The sequence below is a fragment of the Nicotiana sylvestris genome, chromosome 4, assembly GCF_000393655.2.
Source record: "Nicotiana sylvestris chromosome 4, ASM39365v2, whole genome shotgun sequence".
NCBI classification, from domain to species: Eukaryota; Viridiplantae; Streptophyta; class Magnoliopsida; order Solanales; family Solanaceae; genus Nicotiana; species Nicotiana sylvestris.
In genome coordinates, this window is record NC_091060.1 from 34,154,366 (window position 1) to 34,175,058 (window position 20,693).

The window sequence follows — 20,693 nt, forward strand, 5'->3', positions numbered from 1 at the left end:
TATTGTTATATTAATCCAACATCCAACAGAAAGAAAGAGTAAGTGAAAAATGATTAGATTACAGTCCGAGAATTTTCACCATTTAAAATGCGCATTCGGTTGAATACTTTTTTAGATACTCTCCAAATAAAGAATTCATAGAAGCATACACCTCAGCATTTATTTTTTTCCCTTTTTCCTCCCCAAAAAGTTCTTCAAGTGCTCCCTAAACATATTCAAATTTGTTACGTGGATCCAAGACGGAAGCAATAAAAATCATTTTATTCATCTTTTTAGGCTCACCCCAATACTTCTTGAAAGGCTATAACGAATTAACAATATCTTTCCAACAGATGCAACAACAGTCTAATACTCTAATGTAACTGCAGTCTGCAGCTAAGCAAAAGCTAAAAAGGCTAAACAAGCCATTAATATTTAACAATATCCTTTTCTAGCCATCTATAAATAAATAAAAAACCATGGCCATTACTACTCAAGTGACAAGTCCACACTCCACAATTATTTAAATCTTTCCAAACCAGCAACCATAAGAATGTCACAACAAAGAAGACTAACAGTGAATTCACTCAACTGTCATCATCCTAAAGTGTCTATCACAAGAAAAATGCAAGGAAAGTTCTAAAAATCAGACCTAAACAAAGTAATCATATGGTAAGACTAACACATAGTCGTGTACTCACAACTGTTATTATACAAGCAAATGAATTAAACAGCATGAACGTGATACAGATGATATTTTCCTACTAAAGGGAAAAGCTCGGAACAACAGTTCATTCAATCAGCAGTACAACCAAAAGAAAGCGAAACATACCTTTGAAATTGAAATTGAATCGAGCTCGGAACACTAGAACATGACAGCAGCGTCTTCGACACTTCGTTTGCCCAGAATTTGTGAGGAGTGAGGAATCGAATCGAGTTGGAAATCGCCGCCTATAACCCTAAATTAGTTTGATGCAGAAAATCGAGCTGGGATGAGAATGAGATGAGATGAGACTTACAAAACTTACAAAAGTAGTGAAGTTAACCGGTGAAGATGAGATGAGACTCGAGCTCGACTGTCGACTGGTCGTAACTCGTAAGTCGTAACTCGTAGACTGATATCCTAAGCAGTCGATTCTCGTCTAGACTCGGCACTCGCAGACTGATATCCTAGACTCGCAGTCGATTCTCGTCTTCTTCTTCTCGATGATATCCTTCCTAAGCAGTAAGCCCTAATGGGTAATGGCTAATGGCTGCCCTACATTGATGAGAATGCCTAATTTGATTCTCGACTTGGGTCTTGGGTATACTATTAACTGACTTGGGTCTTGGGTAATTGATTGGGATTGGGATTGGGCTTGGGAGTTAGAGGAGTTGGGCCTGGGTGGGTGGGACGCCGGGAGACGGTATGGGATTATGGGGCATGGGCTATTAAATAGGTAATTGAGCTTAGAACTTAGATATAGTCATATATATTATATAGGTTCACCAAAATTTCGGTATTTCGGTGTACCGAAATTGTAAAATTATAATACCGAAAACCGAACCGAAATACCAAAATACCGAATATCCTGTACCGAATTAAATCGAAATACCGAAAAAACCGAAATCGAAATACCAAATTAATTTGGTTCGGTTCAGAATTCGGTTTTTCGGATTTTATGCCCACCCCTAGAACGCGGCGCGACCGCGGTGAAATGCAACCATTCTGCCTCAATCGTTTGGCCTACCATGTTCTAGCCGCGGTCGTGGTGGCCTCTTGTCCAATCCTCCTTTGCCTCTTTCTTGCGTATTTTTGTTCGGGTTCTTCTTGATTGGCCGTATATCCATATTATTTACTCCAAAACACTCCATAGTCCTTTCCTAACTTGGATTAGTTCCTGCAAAGAAAAAGAACACCAATTAGAGTATTTTGATATCATTTTGTATTTAAAACAACAGTAAAGTATGGTTCATTTAGAGTGTAAATCACATCTATATAGCCTATTATCAGTAACCCTCGCTCCTAATTTCTCTTCTCTCAAACACCAATTTTACTACAGATTCAGTTAAGCATTCACTCAAACATATAATCTGCATACCAGTTTTGTCTTCTCCATTGTAAACACAAAATTAGTTTCTCAAAACAAAAGTTATTCTCTATTTCCAAAAACCAAAACACTGAAACAAGTATTGAATTGTGAATGAAGCATTTGGGCCAGTTCACAATAAAAGTAAGACAATTAATTTGGATGGAGGAGTAAATTTACTTATCGAGAAACACATAAGAAACTTGATTAAGATATGGCAACATAAATAGGAATTTGTTCAATTTCCTTTCCATGATAGAGAAGGAATCTTAGAGGAAACTTACAACTTCAATTTCATTGGAGAAGAGTACGAATACAAGTTTGATGGCGGAGGGGGAGAAGTGGCATCCCGAACTTAGAGTTTCAAGTTCAAAAGCTAAGGACATGTAGTCATGAAGTCCTGAAGTTAAGTTCAAAAGTTAAGGACAATAGGTCCTGAAGTCCCGAACTTCGAATAACAAGTTCAAAAGTGAAAGACAATAGGTCCTGAACTTAGGCTAAGAAGCCCAAAAGTTAAGGACAATAGGTCCTCAATTTACAGTTACACGTTCAAAAGTTAAGGACAATAGGTCCTGAAGTCCTGAACTTAGACTAACAAGCTCAAAAGTTAAGGACAATAGGTCCTGAACTTAAGCTAAGAAACCCAAAAGTTAAGGACAATAGGTCCTAAACTTAGACTAACAAGCTCAAAAGTTAAGGACACTTGGTCCTGAACTTACAGTTACAAGTTCAAAAGTTAAGGACATGTAGTCTTGAAGTCCTGAAGATAAGTTCAAAAGTTAAGGATATGAGCAGAAGGGTATTTTCGTCCGGGCAGTTAACGTTTATTAAAGCAGTGACTAAAAATTAAATACATTTTAAACAGTGACTTAAAAGTAAATATATGTTTTATTAGTGGCTAACCGTGCACTTCCCCCCTACCAGCCGCTACTTTCCAGCAAGCCTCAATCCGTTGGTTTTTTGTCGAAAACCCAGTTTCCCTAGAAAAAGCAGTATATATTATTTTTAGTAGTGTTTGTCGTCTCATCCAGATCGTTTATTCTAAGGCAAAGTGGCAGTAAAAAACATATAAGTGAACTCGCAACTCTTGAAAACTGATCATATAATGTTGAGGCATTTCAATTATGTTTTTATGAGTATTGTCCGATTTTATTCTTTTTTGGAAGAAAAAGGAATAAGAATCCACAGATGGCTATGAATAGTGTTAGTTTATCAGTTTATCTAAGATAAGATGAAGTGTACTAATCTAACTAACTAACATATTTGAGTTTATCTTAATAATTATAAGTGTTAATTCCCATCTTAGAACTAGCGAGAGAAACCGAAAAAAAAACAAAGGAAAAAAGAAAAAGGTGGCTGAAAAAGAATGAAAACATATAACACACTGAACAAACAGTTAGTTTGCAAAAATCCATAATACTGACATTTGGAAATACATCCATAGAAACATAAGTAGAGCGATTTATTTTTCAACACAACATTATTATTTAGTCTATATTCTAGGACTAGCTAATATTGTCCAACACAGCATTATCATACACGGCACACTGAACAAACATATTGTATTAATTAACATCTTATAATAGATTGACATTTGGACATTATTATTTTTCAACACACCATTATTATTTATTTCACATTCAATTACTAGCCAATATTGTCCAATACTCATATCACAAACACACATATTTTGATCAGCCATATCAAATAGCGCGTATTCTTCTATTTCTCGACATGGTGAGCCTCTATATCTTTAGTTAGATCAGTGACATATCCAAAGAAAGTTAGAGGCTCGGGGGTGTCTTCAGTCTTCTTCTCATACACAAGTGTCCATGTAATCCAATGTTGATCGCATGAAATGTTAACAGTGAAAGTGTTATACGCTTCCAAGAGATCTCCTCCTATCACTTTCCATGTGATTGATTTCTTTTCATCATCAATGACTTCGTCAATGACACACTTAGCAATCTTCTCATTTCCATCTACAATCATTATAAAAAGAGATCCAAAAATATAAAGAGATGTAAACCCTAGCTCAACGTCCATTTACTCGCAAAAGATATGGACTTTTACAACAACAAAAAAACTAGTATTTGATTTCTAAGTTCATTTTCTATTACACAAGGGAAATTAGGGGAGGGTAGACAACAAGATTCCTCTACATACTTATTGCTCCTATGTGAGAGACTTTCATCGGTATTATTAGGGTGTGAGTCTTGATAATCGTTATTTCATTTATTATGTTTGTTCTCACTTTTTATATTTTGTTTTTCTCTAGAAGTTATGAGAAATTCAGTATAAATGGACTTTATGTAGCTGGATCCTTTTAAAATGTTGTTGCACCTTTGTCATATGCTCCAAAAATAAATAATTTTTAAAAGATCCAACACAAAACTCATAACATTGAAGAATTCCAGTAACAGAGACTGAAATTGCATTATTTCATAGAAGTCTTTTTCAAGCACCTAATGTGAGGCAATATTGCAACATGCGGATATTACAGGAAAAAGAACGGAATTTCATTTATGTTTAAAATTCATCAAATTGAATCACATAGAGCGAATAGGTTTTTGTTCTTACCATCCTTATATTTCCAGGTAACTACAGAACCAACCTCGCAAATCCCACCTTCATGAAGATCAAAACCTGTGACCTTATCAGGGCTTATGTTGGATAGATGATGCGGTTTAGTTTGATAAAGGTCATGAAACAAGTAACCTCCACATTTCACCTCCACTGAAACAACCAACTTGCCTTTCAAACCCATATTTTCTTCTTCGGAATAGTAAGAGATAGTGATAAGAAAGCAAATCTGTTAGAAAATATTCAGAACTTGTAGCCTTTATATAGAATTAATTAGCCGTCAAAAGCTTCTAAATAAAATTGGACAAAGACATATATTTGACAAAGGGATTTTTTCTTATTTTTTACCAACGATTTCTTTGTTCATTAACCTATGAGAGTTACTATCATAATTTCTAGGAATAATGTGTTTGCATTCACAAATGCGATACGAACGTAAATGGGGTGGGCATTTGGAGGATTAATTTCACACATGGTCACTAAATTTTATTGTTTTGGTATCAATAAAGTCACAAAACATATAAATTATCTCATTCAAGGTAACTAGTAGGGGTATTCAAACCAAAATCGCACCAAATCGATTAACGATCCGATTAGGTTTGGTTTGATTTAGTTGAGTATTGAGTAAAAAAAATCCGAACCAAATCGACATATAAATATATAATTTTATATATATTTTTATAACTCTATATAAAATTTTCTATAAGAAAATATCTAGAAATATTTGGGATCCTGTCATGAGATATAATATATCAGAGAACTATGAAGTGTATTCATTTTTATTTTGCTTTAACTAATTGTTGTATCACTTTATTATCAAGAGTTATTGAAATGAGTCAATCATCTCTTTGTTCTTCCTTATTCATATATCAAGATGTCTTATATCTTTTTTCAAATTTGAAATCGTATAACAATAATAACAGATCCAGTATATTCCCACTTATATTTAAAATTTGAAATGATATTTTGATAATCTAAAATTAAATAGAATATATCATTATTTTGGTATCATATTGATTTTTATGTTTAATTATTAAATTCGGTTAACCTTGAAAGCAAACATCAATAAAAAAAAAATATTGTTAGACGACTAAGAAAATAACTATCATGTGTTCTAAAAAAATTTTCCCATAAGAATAGATTAATAGATCATATGTTTGTCAATTTCTTCAATTTTTACTAAATATATATTCACTTATCAAAACTTTATCTATAACTTTAATAAAGTAAGATTGAAATAATATTCATACAATAAAAAATTCTAAAAACCTGATAAAATCGAACCAATCCAAATCGATATAGTTAGTTTGGTTTTGATAAAAATCGAACTAACCCGGTCCATGTACATTCCTAGTAACTAGTATTGTAAAATTTATTATTACTAAATATAAAATAATTTTACTCTTTTGAGATTGACTAAGAAGGAAAGTATATCACATAAACTATAAACTGCGACGGAGAATATATTGTAGTGTATGAACCCAGACTTCGCTTGTCAACAGATTATTACATAACAGTTGATGGATTTATTTTAAAGTGACAGCAATTAAGCGTAATTGTAAAGTCGTATGTTTTAAATATATTAATTGAGGGTGCCCAAGGCTATTTACAGCTTGTTTGGATGGTTGTTACATATCGTTTCATAATATATCGTATCGTATTGTATTATACTGTACTGTATCGTTTGATGAATACAATGTTTGGAATCATTTTGCCGTCATTACATGGTATCACGCACCAGTAATATAATGAATAAACTTGCAATATTATAAAGAAAAGTTATGATATGGTATATAAAAAGATAGAGTAAATGATAAAATAAAATTATTGAATAATAATAAAGGGTGAGATTGAGAGAAAAATACAAGGAAACGACGCGACCACACCAAATTGGTCGTTACATAAAGTGGCACATTTTGTCGTTACGTAACGATGAATTTAACGGTACGATACAATAAAATTTAAATAACAATTAAAACAAACATTATATTTAAAGTAATAAAACGATAAGTAACAGCCATTCAAACAAGCTGTTATAGAAGCGGCAGCAACGTAAGGAACGTAATTCAGACCTTTTTATGTGCTATTTCTTGGTCATTTAGAGGGTGCAAAGAATAATGGCCTTTCCTACATTATAGGCACGTTCTGGCACTTTAAATCATTAATTGGAATAACAAAATAGTCAAAACACGTGTTTTAGGTGTAGCTTACTGTTAAGATGTTCCATTTTGTAAAATTAATCTTGAGAGAATGAAAAACCCAACCTTTCTTTTAGCTTAGTTCTTTACTGAAGAGTTGTGTCTTAATATACTATGTGAGTAGACCCAAAAATATGTGAAAAAGCCATAGGGACTGCAAAGTGGGAATTAACAAATTAACAGAATTGCTTATGCAACTTTTTTCCTTTTTTTTTTTCCATATAGGGCAACGTAATTTTTCAAGACGACCCTTTTTATTATATTGATGTAATTACATTTGAAAATTCCACGTAAAAGAACATTTTGGCTTGCAGGGATGCAATGATATCGGATGCTCTCTTAACAATTTGAATAGATAAGAAAATATCTTACAAAGATCACCCTATTATTTTTACAGATCTCTTATGTTATTTTTAGTGATTTTATGTGAAATAACCCAAATATTTATCTATAAGAACTACATGATTTTACATTCTTGAATAAGAAGGCTTAATTAGCTGGGGCAGCCAATATTTGGACTGCTTGTTAATATTTAGCCACCATTTAAAATGTTAAGAAATAGCCATTTGTAAGGTGAAAATAATATTTTAACAAAAATACCCGTAGCTAAACACGAAACAACTCTAACGCCTCAGTTTTTTTTGTAAGATAGTTTGTTATTGGCAAGTTGGAAGTTGGATTCTTCCCACATCGGAAGAAAGAAGTTCCGTGCCTGTCATGTGAAACACTCCCGGGACCGACCTTACTCGTACCGTGCCTGTTAGACTCGGAACTGATCATTATGAAATAGCACATAACAGGCACGAGATTGTCTCAACAGGCACGAGACTGACTCAACAGGCACGAGATTGTCTCAATAGGCACGAGACTGACTCAACAGGCACGAGATTGTCTCAACAGGCACGAGATTGTCTCAACAGGCACACGACTGACTCAACAGGCACGAGATTAACTCAACAGGCACGAGATCCTAGAGTTAATTATTTATTTGAATTTTAAATTCAAAATTCGAATAAATAGTCGTGTCTGTTTGTGAAACAAGACATCTTTTCTGAAAGGGTCTATTAGTTGCATATAAATACACAAGAATTCCAACGAAGTGGATATAGAAATTCACAAGTGTTACTGCAGGCTTTGTTGTATCCTGAAGAGAATCGTTTTGTATTTTCCCTAAATTAGTATAAAGGCGATAACTCTTTAAGGACAGTCGATTTTCACGCCTCAAAGCCAGTTTTGATTATTATTTTTCTAACAATCTTAAAGAGTTATTCTGCTATGGAGAAATTGATGTCTGTTGTTGAGAATCCGAAGGAGTTCATCAAACTTGATCGCTTTGATGGAACGAACTTTACCCGTTGGAGAGACAAGATGATATTCTTGTTGTCCGCTCTCAATATCTACTATGTTCTTGATTCTGCCTTGCCTCTGATGCCTGAGCCCACAGCAGAAGATTCTGACGTAGTCAAGGAAGAAAGGAAGAAACGAGAACATGATGAACTGTTGTGTCGCGGCCATATTCTGAATACTTTGACAGATCGACTCTATGATCTTTACTGCAATCTGAAGTCGCCAAGAGAGATTTGGACTGCTCTACAAACTGCATACCAGAATGAAAAACGAGGTATTGACAAATTCCTGGCTCTGCAGTACTTTGAATTTAAAATATTTGATACTAGGCCTATAATGGATCAGATTCATGAACTGCAAATCTTAGTATCAAAACTAAGTGATCTTGAAGTTAAAATTCCTGATGCACTTCAAATAGGTGCTATTCTTTCGAAATTGCCTTCCTCTTGGAATGACTATAGAAAGAAAATCCTACATTCTATGGATAAAATGACTGTGGAACAATTTCGTACTCACATTCAAATTGAAAGTGAGACTCGTGCTCGTGATGCTATTAGTCAGCCTTCGAGTTCCGCAGTCAATTTTGTCAGTCAGAATGATTCAGGAAGTGGGAACAAACATCTGAAAGTTTCCAAAAAGTCTTCTTCTAAAAAGAGAAAGAACTTTAGTTGTCATCATTGTGGAAAGAAAGGCCATATGATTCGGGACTGCAGATATAGAAAGGCAGGAATAAATTTCAATGCAGGCAAAACCGAAAAGTCTGGAAAGATTAAAAAATCTGGAAATTCTGAAAAGGCAAACTTAGTGGAAAATTCTGCCCAAGGACTAGTTGCCATGGTTTCCGCAATGCAAATTGGTATGGTCACAGAGTTGAATGTGGCTACCGCTGCTACAAATACTCAAGACTGGTGGCTAGATTCGGGTGCTACTATTCATGTCTGTTATGACAAGAAGATGTTCAAGACATATGCAGAAGTGCAGGATTCTGAACAAGTCTTGATGGGAAACCATGTTGCGGCAGATGTTGCTGGAAAAGGAAGTATTGAGATTAACTTCACATCTGGCCAGAAGTTGACATTACTGAATGTGTATCATGTTCCTGATATGAAGAAAAACTTAATGTCCGCTGCTTTGCTGTCAAAGAAAGGCTTCAAGATAGTTATTGAGTCTGATCATGTAATAGTGTCTAAGAATGGTGTTTTTGTTGGAAAAGGCTATAACTGTAACGGCATGTTCAAATTGAGTATTAATGAAATAAATTATGTTTCTGCTTACATCGTTGAGTCTGATTCTTGTTTATGACATGCTAGACTAGGACATTTAAATTTTGGCTCCTTGAATTATATGTCCAAAAATGGTTATATCTCATGTAAAACTCAACATATAAAATGTGAAATTTGCATACAAGCAAAGATGACAAAGAAACCATTTCGTAAAGTTGAAAGATCCACAGAACTATTAGATTTAATACATTCAGACTTGTGTGAATTAAATGGAGAATTAACTAGAGGAGGCAAAAGATATTTTATTACTTTTATAGACGACTTCTCTAGATTTACATATGTTTACCTACTTAGAACTAAGGACGAAGCTTTTCAAAAGTTTAAAGAATACAAGTCTGTTGTGGAAAATCAAAGGAGTAGGAAAATTAAAATTATTCGAAGTGATAGAGGCGGAGAATATTTTCCTAACGAATTTAATAAGTTCTGTGAAGAGCATGGCCTAATACATCAAATGAGTGCCCCTTATACTCCTCAACAAAATGGGTTAGCGGAAAGAAAAAATAGAACTTTGGTGGATATGGTTAATGCTATGTTACTTAATGCACATTTGCCACATAATTTATGGGGTGAAGCACTACTAACTGCATGTTATATTTTAAATAGAGTGCCTTCAAAGAGTATGCATATTTCGCCTTATGAGCTTTGGAATGGTAGAAAACCAAATTTAAATTATTTTAAAGTGTGGGGGTGTATATCCTATTATAGAGTACCTGACCATCAAAGAACAAAATTGGGTCCTAGAGGAATTAAAAGTGTTTTTGTAGGATATGCACAACACTCCAAAGCTTATAGACTGCTAGATCTAGAATCTAATGTCATTATAGAATCTATACATGTTGAATTTATTGAAAATAGATTTATAAATGACAATGTTGATGAAATGACTGAAATAAATGGAAAACGTATCGATGCTAATAAATTGTCGCTTTCTGAAATTATTAAAACTAAGGAAAGAAGTGATGATATGCAAATAGAACCAAGGAAAAGTCAAAGAATAAGAAAAGAAAAACATCTTGGTTCTGATTTTATTTCTTCACAATCTATAGTATTTCTTATTGAAGGAGATAGGACCAACGTTTGTAATCAAATTCCTATTGTATTAAATGTTGAAGAAGACCCAAAGACGTTTCAAGAAGCAATGTCTTCTAGAGACGCTGCCTTTTGGAAAGAGGCCATTAATGATGAAATGGACTCAATTATATCCAACAACACTTGGGTTTTGGTTGATCTTCCTCTTGGATCAAAACCTATAGGTTGTAAGTGGGTCTTTAGGAGAAAGTACAATACAGATGGTTCTGTCCAAACCTTCAAAGCAAGATTAGTTGCAAAAGGTTTCACTCAAAAGGAAGGCATAGACTATTTTGATACATATGCTCCTGTTGCAAGAATAACATCCATTAGAGTCCTTTTATCCTTGGCCTCTATCTATGATCTTTACGTACATCAAATGGATGTTAAAACAGCCTTTTTAAATGGGAACCTTAGTGAAGAAATATATATGCAACAACCTGAAGGTTTTGTTCTTCCGGGAAACGAGAAGAAAGTTTGTAAATTGATAAAGTCTCTTTATGGTCTTAAACAAGCGCCTAAACAGTGGCATGAAAGATTTGATAGTGTAATACTATCAACCGGATTCGTACATAATAATGCAGACAAGTGCATTTACTCTAAATTTACAAAAGAATATGGAGTAATAATTTGTTTATATGTCGATGACATGCTGATTTTTGGTACGAATCTACAAGGAATTACCGAGACCAAGAAGTATCTAACCTCAGTTTTTAAAATGAAGGATTTAAATGAAGTTGATACTATTTTGGGAATCAAGGTCAAAAGAGATAACAAGCAAGTGACTTTGTCACAAGCACATTATATAGATAAAATCCTTACTAAATTCAGTCATTTAGGAATAAAGGGGTATAATACTCCTTATGATTCTAGTGTTAAGCTAACTGCAAATACTGGAAGAGCAATAGCACAGTTGGAGTATGCAAGTGCGATAGGTAGTATGATGTATGCAATGCATTACACTAGACCCGACATTGCATTTGTTGTTTGTAAACTTTCAAGGTTTACTAGTAATCCAGGTAATGATCATTGGAAAGCAATAAGTAGAGTACTTGGATATTTAAAATATACAAAGCACTTAGGCATTTGCTCTAATGGTTTTCCTAATGTATTAGAGGGATATTCTGATGCAAGTTGGATTACAAGTGTTAATGATAATAAATCCACATTAGGATGGATATTTACTCTAGGCGGTGGAGCCATTAGTTGGGCATACAAGAAACAAACATGTATTTCCCATTCTACTATAGAATCTGAATATATTGCATTAGCAGCTGCTGGAAAAGAAGCAGAATGGCTGAGGAATATGTTACTTGATATAAAGTTGTGGCCACAACCTATGCCATCCATTTCCATATTCTGTGATAGTGAGACTACAATGTGTGTTGCTCACAATAAAATTTATAATGGGAAATCGAGACATATAAGCTTGAGACATGCTTATATAAGAGAATTAATTACAAATGGAGCTATAGCTATAATATATGTGAGATCAAATAAGAATTTGGCTGATCCACTTACGAAGCCATTAGGTAGAGATGTAGTACAACAAACTTGTGGAGGGATGGGGCTGAGACCCTTAAATTAAATACAAGGAATAGGAACCCCACTTTGAGTTAGTATACACTCTAACAATATAAGTTCAATGGGTAATAACAAGTTACTTGTATTGTTTAAGCACTGATCTCCTCTTTAGGAGCCCTAATTCTATTGTACTACTTACTGTTATATGAGGAGTTAAGGAGTTGTTAAATGCTTGTTATAACAGGGGCATAAAGACAAACTCCAAAGTGCATACTGTTACATGAAGAGGTTGATTAATCTTAATGGAATTATTAATGTCTGGAGTAACAGGGACATAGTAACTAATTCCACCTATATGAATATTGAAGTGGTGCCGCTTCTAGCAAGATTTAAAGGGTTGATCTTGTAAATATTCATGAATTCAGGATGAGCACATGGCCGTAAACGTGCTAAAGCGAATACTGGATTTTCTAAGCTACTAGATAACGCTGTGTGTGTGGTATTTTCGGTTTTGGCACAAGGATTTGTGGTTCAAATCTTAAGATACCATTAACTTCGTCAAAACTTTAATATACTTACACTAAAGGAAAGTTCAAATCTGTAAAAGATACTTTCAATTATTCACAAGTGTTATGAAGTGAAATAACAAACTAGTGGGGGATTGTAAGATAGTTTGTTATTGGCAAGTTGGAAGTTGGATTCTTCCCACATCGGAAGAAAGAAGTTCCGTGCCCGTCATGTGAAACACTCCCGGGACCGACCTTACTCGTACCATGCCTGTTAGACTCGGAACTGATCATTATGAAATAGCACATAACAGGCACGAGATTGTCTCAACAGGCACGAGATTGTCTCAATAGGCACGAGACTGACTCAACAGGCACGAGATTGTCTCAACAGGCACGAGACTGACTCAACAGGCACGAGATTAACTCAACGGGCATGAGATCCTAGAGTTAATTATTTATTTGAATTTTAAATTCAAAATTCGAATAAATAGTCATGTCTGTTTGTGAAACAAGACATCTTTTCTGAAAGGGTCTATTGGTTGCCTATAAATACACAAGAATTCCAACGAAGTGGATATAGAAATTCACAAGTGTTACTGCAGGCTTTGTTGTATCCTGAAGAGAATCGTTTTGTATTTTCCCTAAATTAGTATAAAGGCGATAACTCTTTAAGGACAGTCGATTTTCACGCCTCAAAGCCAGTTTTGATTATTATTTTTCTAACATTTTTTTCCTTACCCATTGCAGTACCCTACAGAAGCTTTAGGGAGATAACAAAGCGTAGGCCAAGCATGAGTTTTACAAATAATAGATCGGCTTGGGACAGAGAAATCCGGATGAATATCATGGAGGGGGGAGGTCACACAGTTTTTACAAAAAGTATGTGCCTACAATTGAGCTGTTTGACCTTTTGTTGATGCTCGATGGATTAAAAAATATTTCTAAATATTGTGGGGTTAAACTAAAGGTAAGTAAATCATATAAATATCCTTTGTATAATACGTCTTAAATATGTCATGTCATTTCTAAAAGGATTGTTGTTACGGGTAAAAGGGGAATATTGTGAGAATTAAGAATTTACTAAATATAAAAGTATGGTATTGACAAATAAAAAAGAAAAGTAAAATACAATAAATAAAAATGGATTTGACCATATTCCTGTAAAATATTTCAAATTTTACGTTCAGTAGCTTTTCATTCTCGTTTTTTCCTTATATTGTTCCTTTCTCCGCAGAAAATGCCAATTTAACGACATTACATAAAATGTAACAAATTGCTAAATTTTCTCCAATCTATAGTTAGACTTCTCCAATAAATGGATTTGACCATATTCCTGTAAAATATTTCAAATTTTACGTTCAGTAGCTTTTCATTCTCGTTTTTTCCTTATATTGTTCCTTTCTCCGCAGAAAATGCCAATTTAACGACATTACATGAAATGTAACAAATTGCTAAATTTTGTCCAATCTATAGTTAGACTTCTCCAATAATGCTGGCGTCAAAGGATTTCATAAGACCCAACTTGAAATACAATCTCCACTATATTTGATTTCTTTTTCTTTATTACGAAAGCTACTATATATAACGATTTTTTGAAATAATCTGTTTGCGTTCATAAACTCCGTAAACACTTTATTGTTTGGGTGATTGTTCAAAACACTAGCTTCTTAAATTTACTTTTAACTATAATTTGTACTATATATTTGAGTCATTTATTGTAGTTTTCATTCTTTTATCTATATATTTGTTTTAATCTATCTCTTAAATTTACTTTTATTTTTAAAATAATTTTGTAAAAATTTTCGTGGAGTTTACATTCGGCGCATTGTAGGTGAAACGTCACACTTTGACATAAATACACTTAAGGACCCCTAATTGGTGTAAGTTTTTCACGTTTATTTTGAAGGCAGTGGCGGCTAAATCTAATATGTGGTCTAAAGCCAAAACTTAAAAGAAGCCTTAAATTCTTTTAATAAAAGTTTTATATATTATATTTGATGTTTATTCTTATAGCTTCTTAAAATGCGAGGAAGTTCATTATATTTGGATAATCATTTTTTTTTCATATAAAGATATGGCCATTACGGGTAATTATCATGAAACATTGTTGATCTTAACTTAGATCTTATTAATTTTTCTTTACAAACTTTTTTTTCAATTGAGGGAACTGTTAGAGAAAATATTAAAATTATTCTATAAGTGTGATGACCCGAAAGGTCATCTTGTGTTTTAGTACTTAATTTTGAGCTTTTAAGCCTTGAAAATGTCATTGTACCCTCTTCGATTTACGTGCGCAATCCAGGCATATTTCTGGAAAGCTTTTATGTTAAAAGTTGATGAAAATAAGAAATTTTACCTAAAAACTTTCTTTGAGTTGACTTCAGTCAATATTTTTGACAAAACGGACCCGAATTCGTGATTTGACAGTCCCGATGGGTCCGTATCGTGATTTGGGACTTAGACGTATGTCCGGAATCGAAATCAGAAGTCCCTAGCCCGAGATATCGGACTTTGTTGAAATTTGAAAGTTAAAGGCTTATTGAATTGAAAGTGTTTGACCAAGGTTTGACTTTTTGGATATCGGGTCCGTATTTTGGTTCCGGAACCCGGTATAGGTCCAATATCACATTTATGAGTTGTCTGTGAAATTTGATGAAAAATGAAATTGGTTTGATGTGATTCGACGTCCGGTTGAGAAATTAGAAGTTTCAAAGCTTTCTTGAAATTTTTATTTGATCTAGTGCTAAATTTGTAGTTCTAGGTGTTATTTCGACAATTTGATCGCGCGACCAAGTTCATATGATCTTTTAAGACTTGTGTGCATATTTGGTTTGGAGCCCCGAGGGCTCGGGTGAGTTTCAAATAGGCTACGGAGTGATTTGAACTTGGAAAAAAATTTGTTGTTGTAACTGATCTTGTTGCAGGCCTCTGAACTCGCATTTACGAGATCAGACATCACAATTGCGACCTCTCAAGTTTCCGCATCTGTGAGCTTCTCATCGCAATTGCAAAGCATAGCTGGTCTATACAATCCTCGCAATTGCGAAGAATTCCTCGCGTTTGCGAAGTAAAGCTGGGAAGGGCAGTGATCGCAAATGCAATCACTTTGTCGCATTTGCGAACTTATCTTCGCGATTGCGAAGGCAGCAGAGGTGCGGAGGACCTCGCATTTGCGATTGTCCCTTTGCATTTGCAAAGCTCAGGTCGCAAATGCGACATCTGCAGCTGTGTAAAAATGACTTAGACGGGATTTTCTCCCATTCTTCAAATTTTCAAAACCTAAAACACAAGAGACGATTTTTCAAAGAACGTTTCTTCCCCAAAACATTGGTAAGTGATTCTAAACTAGTTTATTTCAATATTTCACTTCATTTTACAAGATTTCAACTTAAATCTAAGGTTTTCATGGTGGAATTGGTGATTTTTTGGTAGAAACTATGAGTTTCGAAATTTGGGGATTTAGACCTCAAATTAAAGTCGGATTCCAAAATCAATTGTATATCCGGGCTCGGGGTGAATGGGTAATCGGGTTTTGGTTCGAATTTCAGGTTTGGACCAAGCGGTTCTAGGTGTTGACTTTTGTTGACTTTTTCAATAATGACGTAAATCTCATTTTTTGTTATTGTGGGTGATTCCTAATGCTTATTTTGAATCGTTTGGTTGGTAATTTGCTAGATATTATTGGTTCGGAGGCTAGTTTAAAAGGCAAAGCCGTGGTTGCACATTGAGTGGTCCTTAAAGCGAGGTATGTGTTGTGTCTAACCTTGACTTGAGGAAATTAGGCACCCTCATACTATTTGCTATGTGATTCTCATGTGAGCGACATATATGAGATGTGACGAGTGCTTATACGCCGCCAAATTATCTGTTTTTCCCTGAATTACTGTTTTCCCTTAACTGTTTCCTTCCCTGTCTTAATTGTTATATGCTCTAAATGCTTTCCATGCTTAACTACTACGTGTTAATTAATATCTTCTTCTGTTAGCCATGTTAGCTCCTTTCATAGTTCCCCTAATCCATGTTATTTGCTTAATTTAACTTGTTTGCACCTTATAATTGTAAACTACTGGGTTAGTCTCGCTGTGTAGTATTATTTGTGTAGGTTCAATATTGAACAAGGTTTCCTTTTCCTGGTTCAGTTTGGTATTTATTCATTGTAAAGGCCTTGTGATTTAGATTGTTGATTTGATATTGAGTGTTTGGTATTTATATGGTGAGATCGGGCTACACGCCACAACAGGTATAATAAGGGAGGATGGATATGGTGCAATAAGGGCGAATATGTTTATATGGCGGGATCGGGTTACACGCCGCAATATGAGGAATAAGAGTGGATTGATATGGTGAAATAAGGGTGAATTATTGATATTGATATATGGTGGGATCGGGTTGCGAGCCACAACAAATATGTATAATATTTACTATTATTGATATTGTTACGGTATAATAAGGGAGGATTATATGTTGTCTGGTGGGATTGGGTTGCGCACTAAAACAACCTATAGGTTTCCATTCCCTAAGTTGCGTTGTTTCTCAGTATTATTATTTGAATTGGTAAAGATTGGTAATTCTGGACGACACTGGTGTATTTTCGAAGCTGTGGTTATTAATTTTTGTTGGCCGTTTAAATTCTGTTCAGTATTTCCATTATTCTGCCATTATTATATACTGTGCACCGGTTATAGTGTAGGTGACCCGTCTTAGCCTCGTCACTACTTCGTCGAGGTTAGGATCGGCACTTACCAGTACATGAGATCAGTTGTACTGATACTACTCTCTACACACTATGCAGATTTTGGAGTCGATCCCAGCGGCGGTTATTAGAGTGGCCGGATTGGACATCGGCGGAGATTTGAGGTATGGCTGTACAACATCCCCAGCTCCTGGAGTCCCCATCCTATTTTCTTTTTAGCTGTATAACTTCATTCAGACAACTTTGTACTTATTTCAAACCTTTATGTGTATTACTTTAGAAGCTCGTGCACTTGTGACACTAGGTTCAGGGAATTATAATAGACGTTTGGTAGTTTTATCTTCCGCGTTGATATTTTAGTTATTCCAGTTATCTCTCATTATTTAATTCAATTGTTAACAATGGATAAATTATTCTAACGTTGGTTTACTTAGCAAGTAAAATGTTAGGCGCCATCACGGCCCCCACAGTGGGAATTCCGGGTCGCGACAAGTTGGTATCAGAGCACTAGGTTACATAGGTCTCACGAGTCACGAGCAAACTTAGTAGAGTCTGTAGGATCGGTACGGAGACGTCTGTACTTATCTTCTAGAGGCTATGAAGTTAGGAACAGTTTCACTTCTATTCTTCTCTGTCGTGTGATTTTTATTATATCATTGCTGATTGAATCCTTCTATTCTATTCTCTCGCAGATGGAGAGAACATGCACCGCATCTTCAGCCGAGCAGCAACCAGAGCCCCCAGTGGTAGCTCCTACGAGGGGCAGAGGATGAGGTCGAGGCCATGCTAGAGGCCGAGGCAGGGACGGGGCTCAGCCCAGAGCTCGAGTAGCAGCACCAGCGCTAGAGCCTTAGAAGGAGTTTGACGATGAGGCTCCGGCCCAGACCGTTCCAATAGGACCAGCTCAGGTCCCAGAGGGGTTTATCGCCACCCCGGTACTTCGGGATGCTTTGGTCCGTCTAGAGGGCCTCATAGAGAGTGTGGCACAAACTGGCACCTTTCCTATAACACCAGCCGTCTTTCAGACTGGGGAGGAGCACGGACTCCCGCTACTCACACTCTGGAGCAGATGGCTTCCTAGTTTCAGACTCCAACAGCTCAGCCCGCTAGGGTAGTTCAGCCAGGTGTTGCAGCATAGACTGGTGATGGATCAGCTATGTTTGTTTGTGGAGATTGGATAGGTTTACCAAGCTTTTCCCATTTCACTATAGCGGTGCATCTTCAAAAGATCACCAGGACTATCTGGACAGTTGTCATGAGGTGTTGCGAAACATGGGGATAGTGGAGACCAATGGGATCGACTTTGCTGCATTTTATTTGTCGGGTTCCGCAAAGAAGTGGTGGAGGAATGATATGTTGACCAGACCAGCTAGATCGCCTGCTCTCATTTGGGACCAGTTCTCTAAGCTATTTTCTTGAGAAGTTCTTTCCTATCACTCGTTGACTTAGAGAAAGCATATGACAAGGTTCCTAGGGAAGTTCTTTGGAGATGCTTAGAGGTAAAAGGTGTATTGGTTCCCTACATTATGGTGATTAAAGATAAGTATGATGGGGCTAAGACTCGGGTAAGGATAGTAGGAGGTGATTCTCAGCATTTTCTGGTTATTTTTGGGGTTACACCAAAGCTCTGCGCTTAGTCCGTTCTTATTCGCCCTGGTGATGGACGCGCTAACACACCATATTCAAGGGGAGGTGACATGGTCCATGCTATTCGCCGATGACATAGTTCTGATTGATGAGTCGTGTACCGGTGTTAACGAGAGGCTGAAGGTTTAGAGACATGCTCTTGAGTCTAAGGGTTTCAAGTTGAGCAGGACGAAGACGGAATACATGGAGTATAAGTTCAGCGCTGAGCCGGTAGAAATGGAAGTGGATGTGAGGCTTGACTTACAGGTCATCCCAAGTAGATGCAGCTTCAAGTACCTTAGGTCGGTTATCCGGGGGGGGGGGGGGAGATCGGCAAAGATGTTATACACCGTATTGGGGTAGGATGGATATTGTGGAGGTTAGCATCTGAAGTCCTGTGTGACAAGCGAGTGCAACCGATACTCAAAGGTAAGCTTTATAAAGCGGTAGTTAGACTGGCCATGATGTTCGGGGCTGAGTGTTGTCCTATTAAGAACTCACATATCCAGAAGATGAAAGTAGCTGAAATGAGGATGTTGAGGTGGATTTGCGGGCATACTAGGATGGACAAGATTAGGAATGATGATATTCAGGGGAAGGTACACGTGGCTCCTATTGATGACAAGATGCGGGAAGTGAGGCTCAGATGGTTCAGGCATATATAAAGGAGAATCCCAGATGCTCCGGTAAGGGGGTGTGAGTGGTTAGTTGTGGAGGGCATGAGAAGAGATAGAGGGAGGCCTAAGAAGTATTGGGGAGAGGTGATCAAGCAGGACATGACGAGGCTTCAGATTTTCGAGGACATGACACTTGATAGGAAGATGTGGAGGTCGAGTATTAGGGCTGTAAGTTAGGAGGTAGTTGGGTCTTACATTAGTTCATTTCGTTGCTAGAGTAGTTTTGTAGTGTTTTGTCTAGGTAACGGGTAGGAATGTCGTGTCTTTCTATTTATTCTTAGTGCGGGACCTATTTACTAGTTATCGCTTTTGTTTTGTAGCTTTCTTCTGGATTTTATATTGTTTCCATTTTTCTTATATTTTCTTATAATTTCTGTGATGATACTGATATTGTCCCCTCTTGTCTTTATGTCTTCTTGAGCCGAGGGTCTTTCGAAAACAGCCTCTCATCCCTTCCGGTAGGGGTAAGGCTTGCGTACATACTACCCTCCCCAGACTCCATTAGTGAGATTTCACTAGGTTGTTGTTGTTCCTTCCTATCTCTCAGAGAGAGGACTATCGAAGGCAGCTCGAGCATCTACAGCAAGGTTCTATGACTGTCACTCAGTACGAGACTCGATTTATGGATCTGGACCATCATGTTATTCTTTTGCTTCCTACCGAGAGAGAGAGAGAGAGAGAGAGAGGGTGAGGAGGTTTATTGAGGGACTTGCTCAGCTTATTAGATTGCAAATGGTTAAGGAGACTGGGAGTGGGATTTCTTTTCAGACGACTGCCAATATTGCCAGGCAAGTCAAGATGGTTCTAGCTTAAGGGAGTGGTCAGGGATCTGACCAGAGACCTTGTTATTTAGGTGGTTTTATGGTGCCTCGTCTGGAGGTAGGGTTACTTTTGGTAGGGGCCAACGTCCCAGGCCATATCATTCAGCGCTTCAGGCATCCCATAGTGCTTCAAGGAGACCTGGCCCTTTTGAGCTTCATTCTGGGCAGCCAGCCTACAATACACCGCTAGCTCCTATCAGTGCACCTCCTATTCAAAGTTATTACCGTGGCTATTCGACCCGTCCGGGTCAGTCTAAGTTTCAGCAGTCATAGCACCAGGATGGATGTTTTGAGTGGGTTGTTTTGGGCATATCAA

At 36.4% G+C, this 20,693-nt stretch overlaps 1 protein-coding gene across 1 annotated transcript; it reads right to left on the minus strand.

Annotated features, from left to right (window-relative positions):
• Positions 1-3,425: 3,425 nt before the first annotated feature.
• Positions 3,426-4,861, minus strand: LOC104230702 (kirola-like). The gene is made up of 2 exons (XM_009783567.2): positions 4,629-4,861; positions 3,426-4,030 (listed from the first exon to the last, which is right to left on the minus strand). The coding sequence occupies exons 1-2, from the start codon at positions 4,813-4,815 to the stop codon at positions 3,771-3,773; spliced, it is 447 nt and encodes a 148-aa protein (XP_009781869.1). The 5' UTR covers positions 4,816-4,861; the 3' UTR covers positions 3,426-3,770.
• Positions 4,862-20,693: the final 15,832 nt, after the last annotated feature.

Bases quoted from the DNA above. Each gene is read 5' to 3' on its own strand.
- LOC104230702 (XM_009783567.2), bottom strand. From the start codon at position 4,815: ATGGGTTTGAAAGGCAAGTTGGTTGTTTCAGTGGAGGTGAAATGTGGA. The intron at 4,031-4,628 runs GTAAGAACAAAA...TAATGATTGTAG, and splicing joins TACCTGGAAATATAAGGATG to ATGGAAATGAGAAGATTGCT.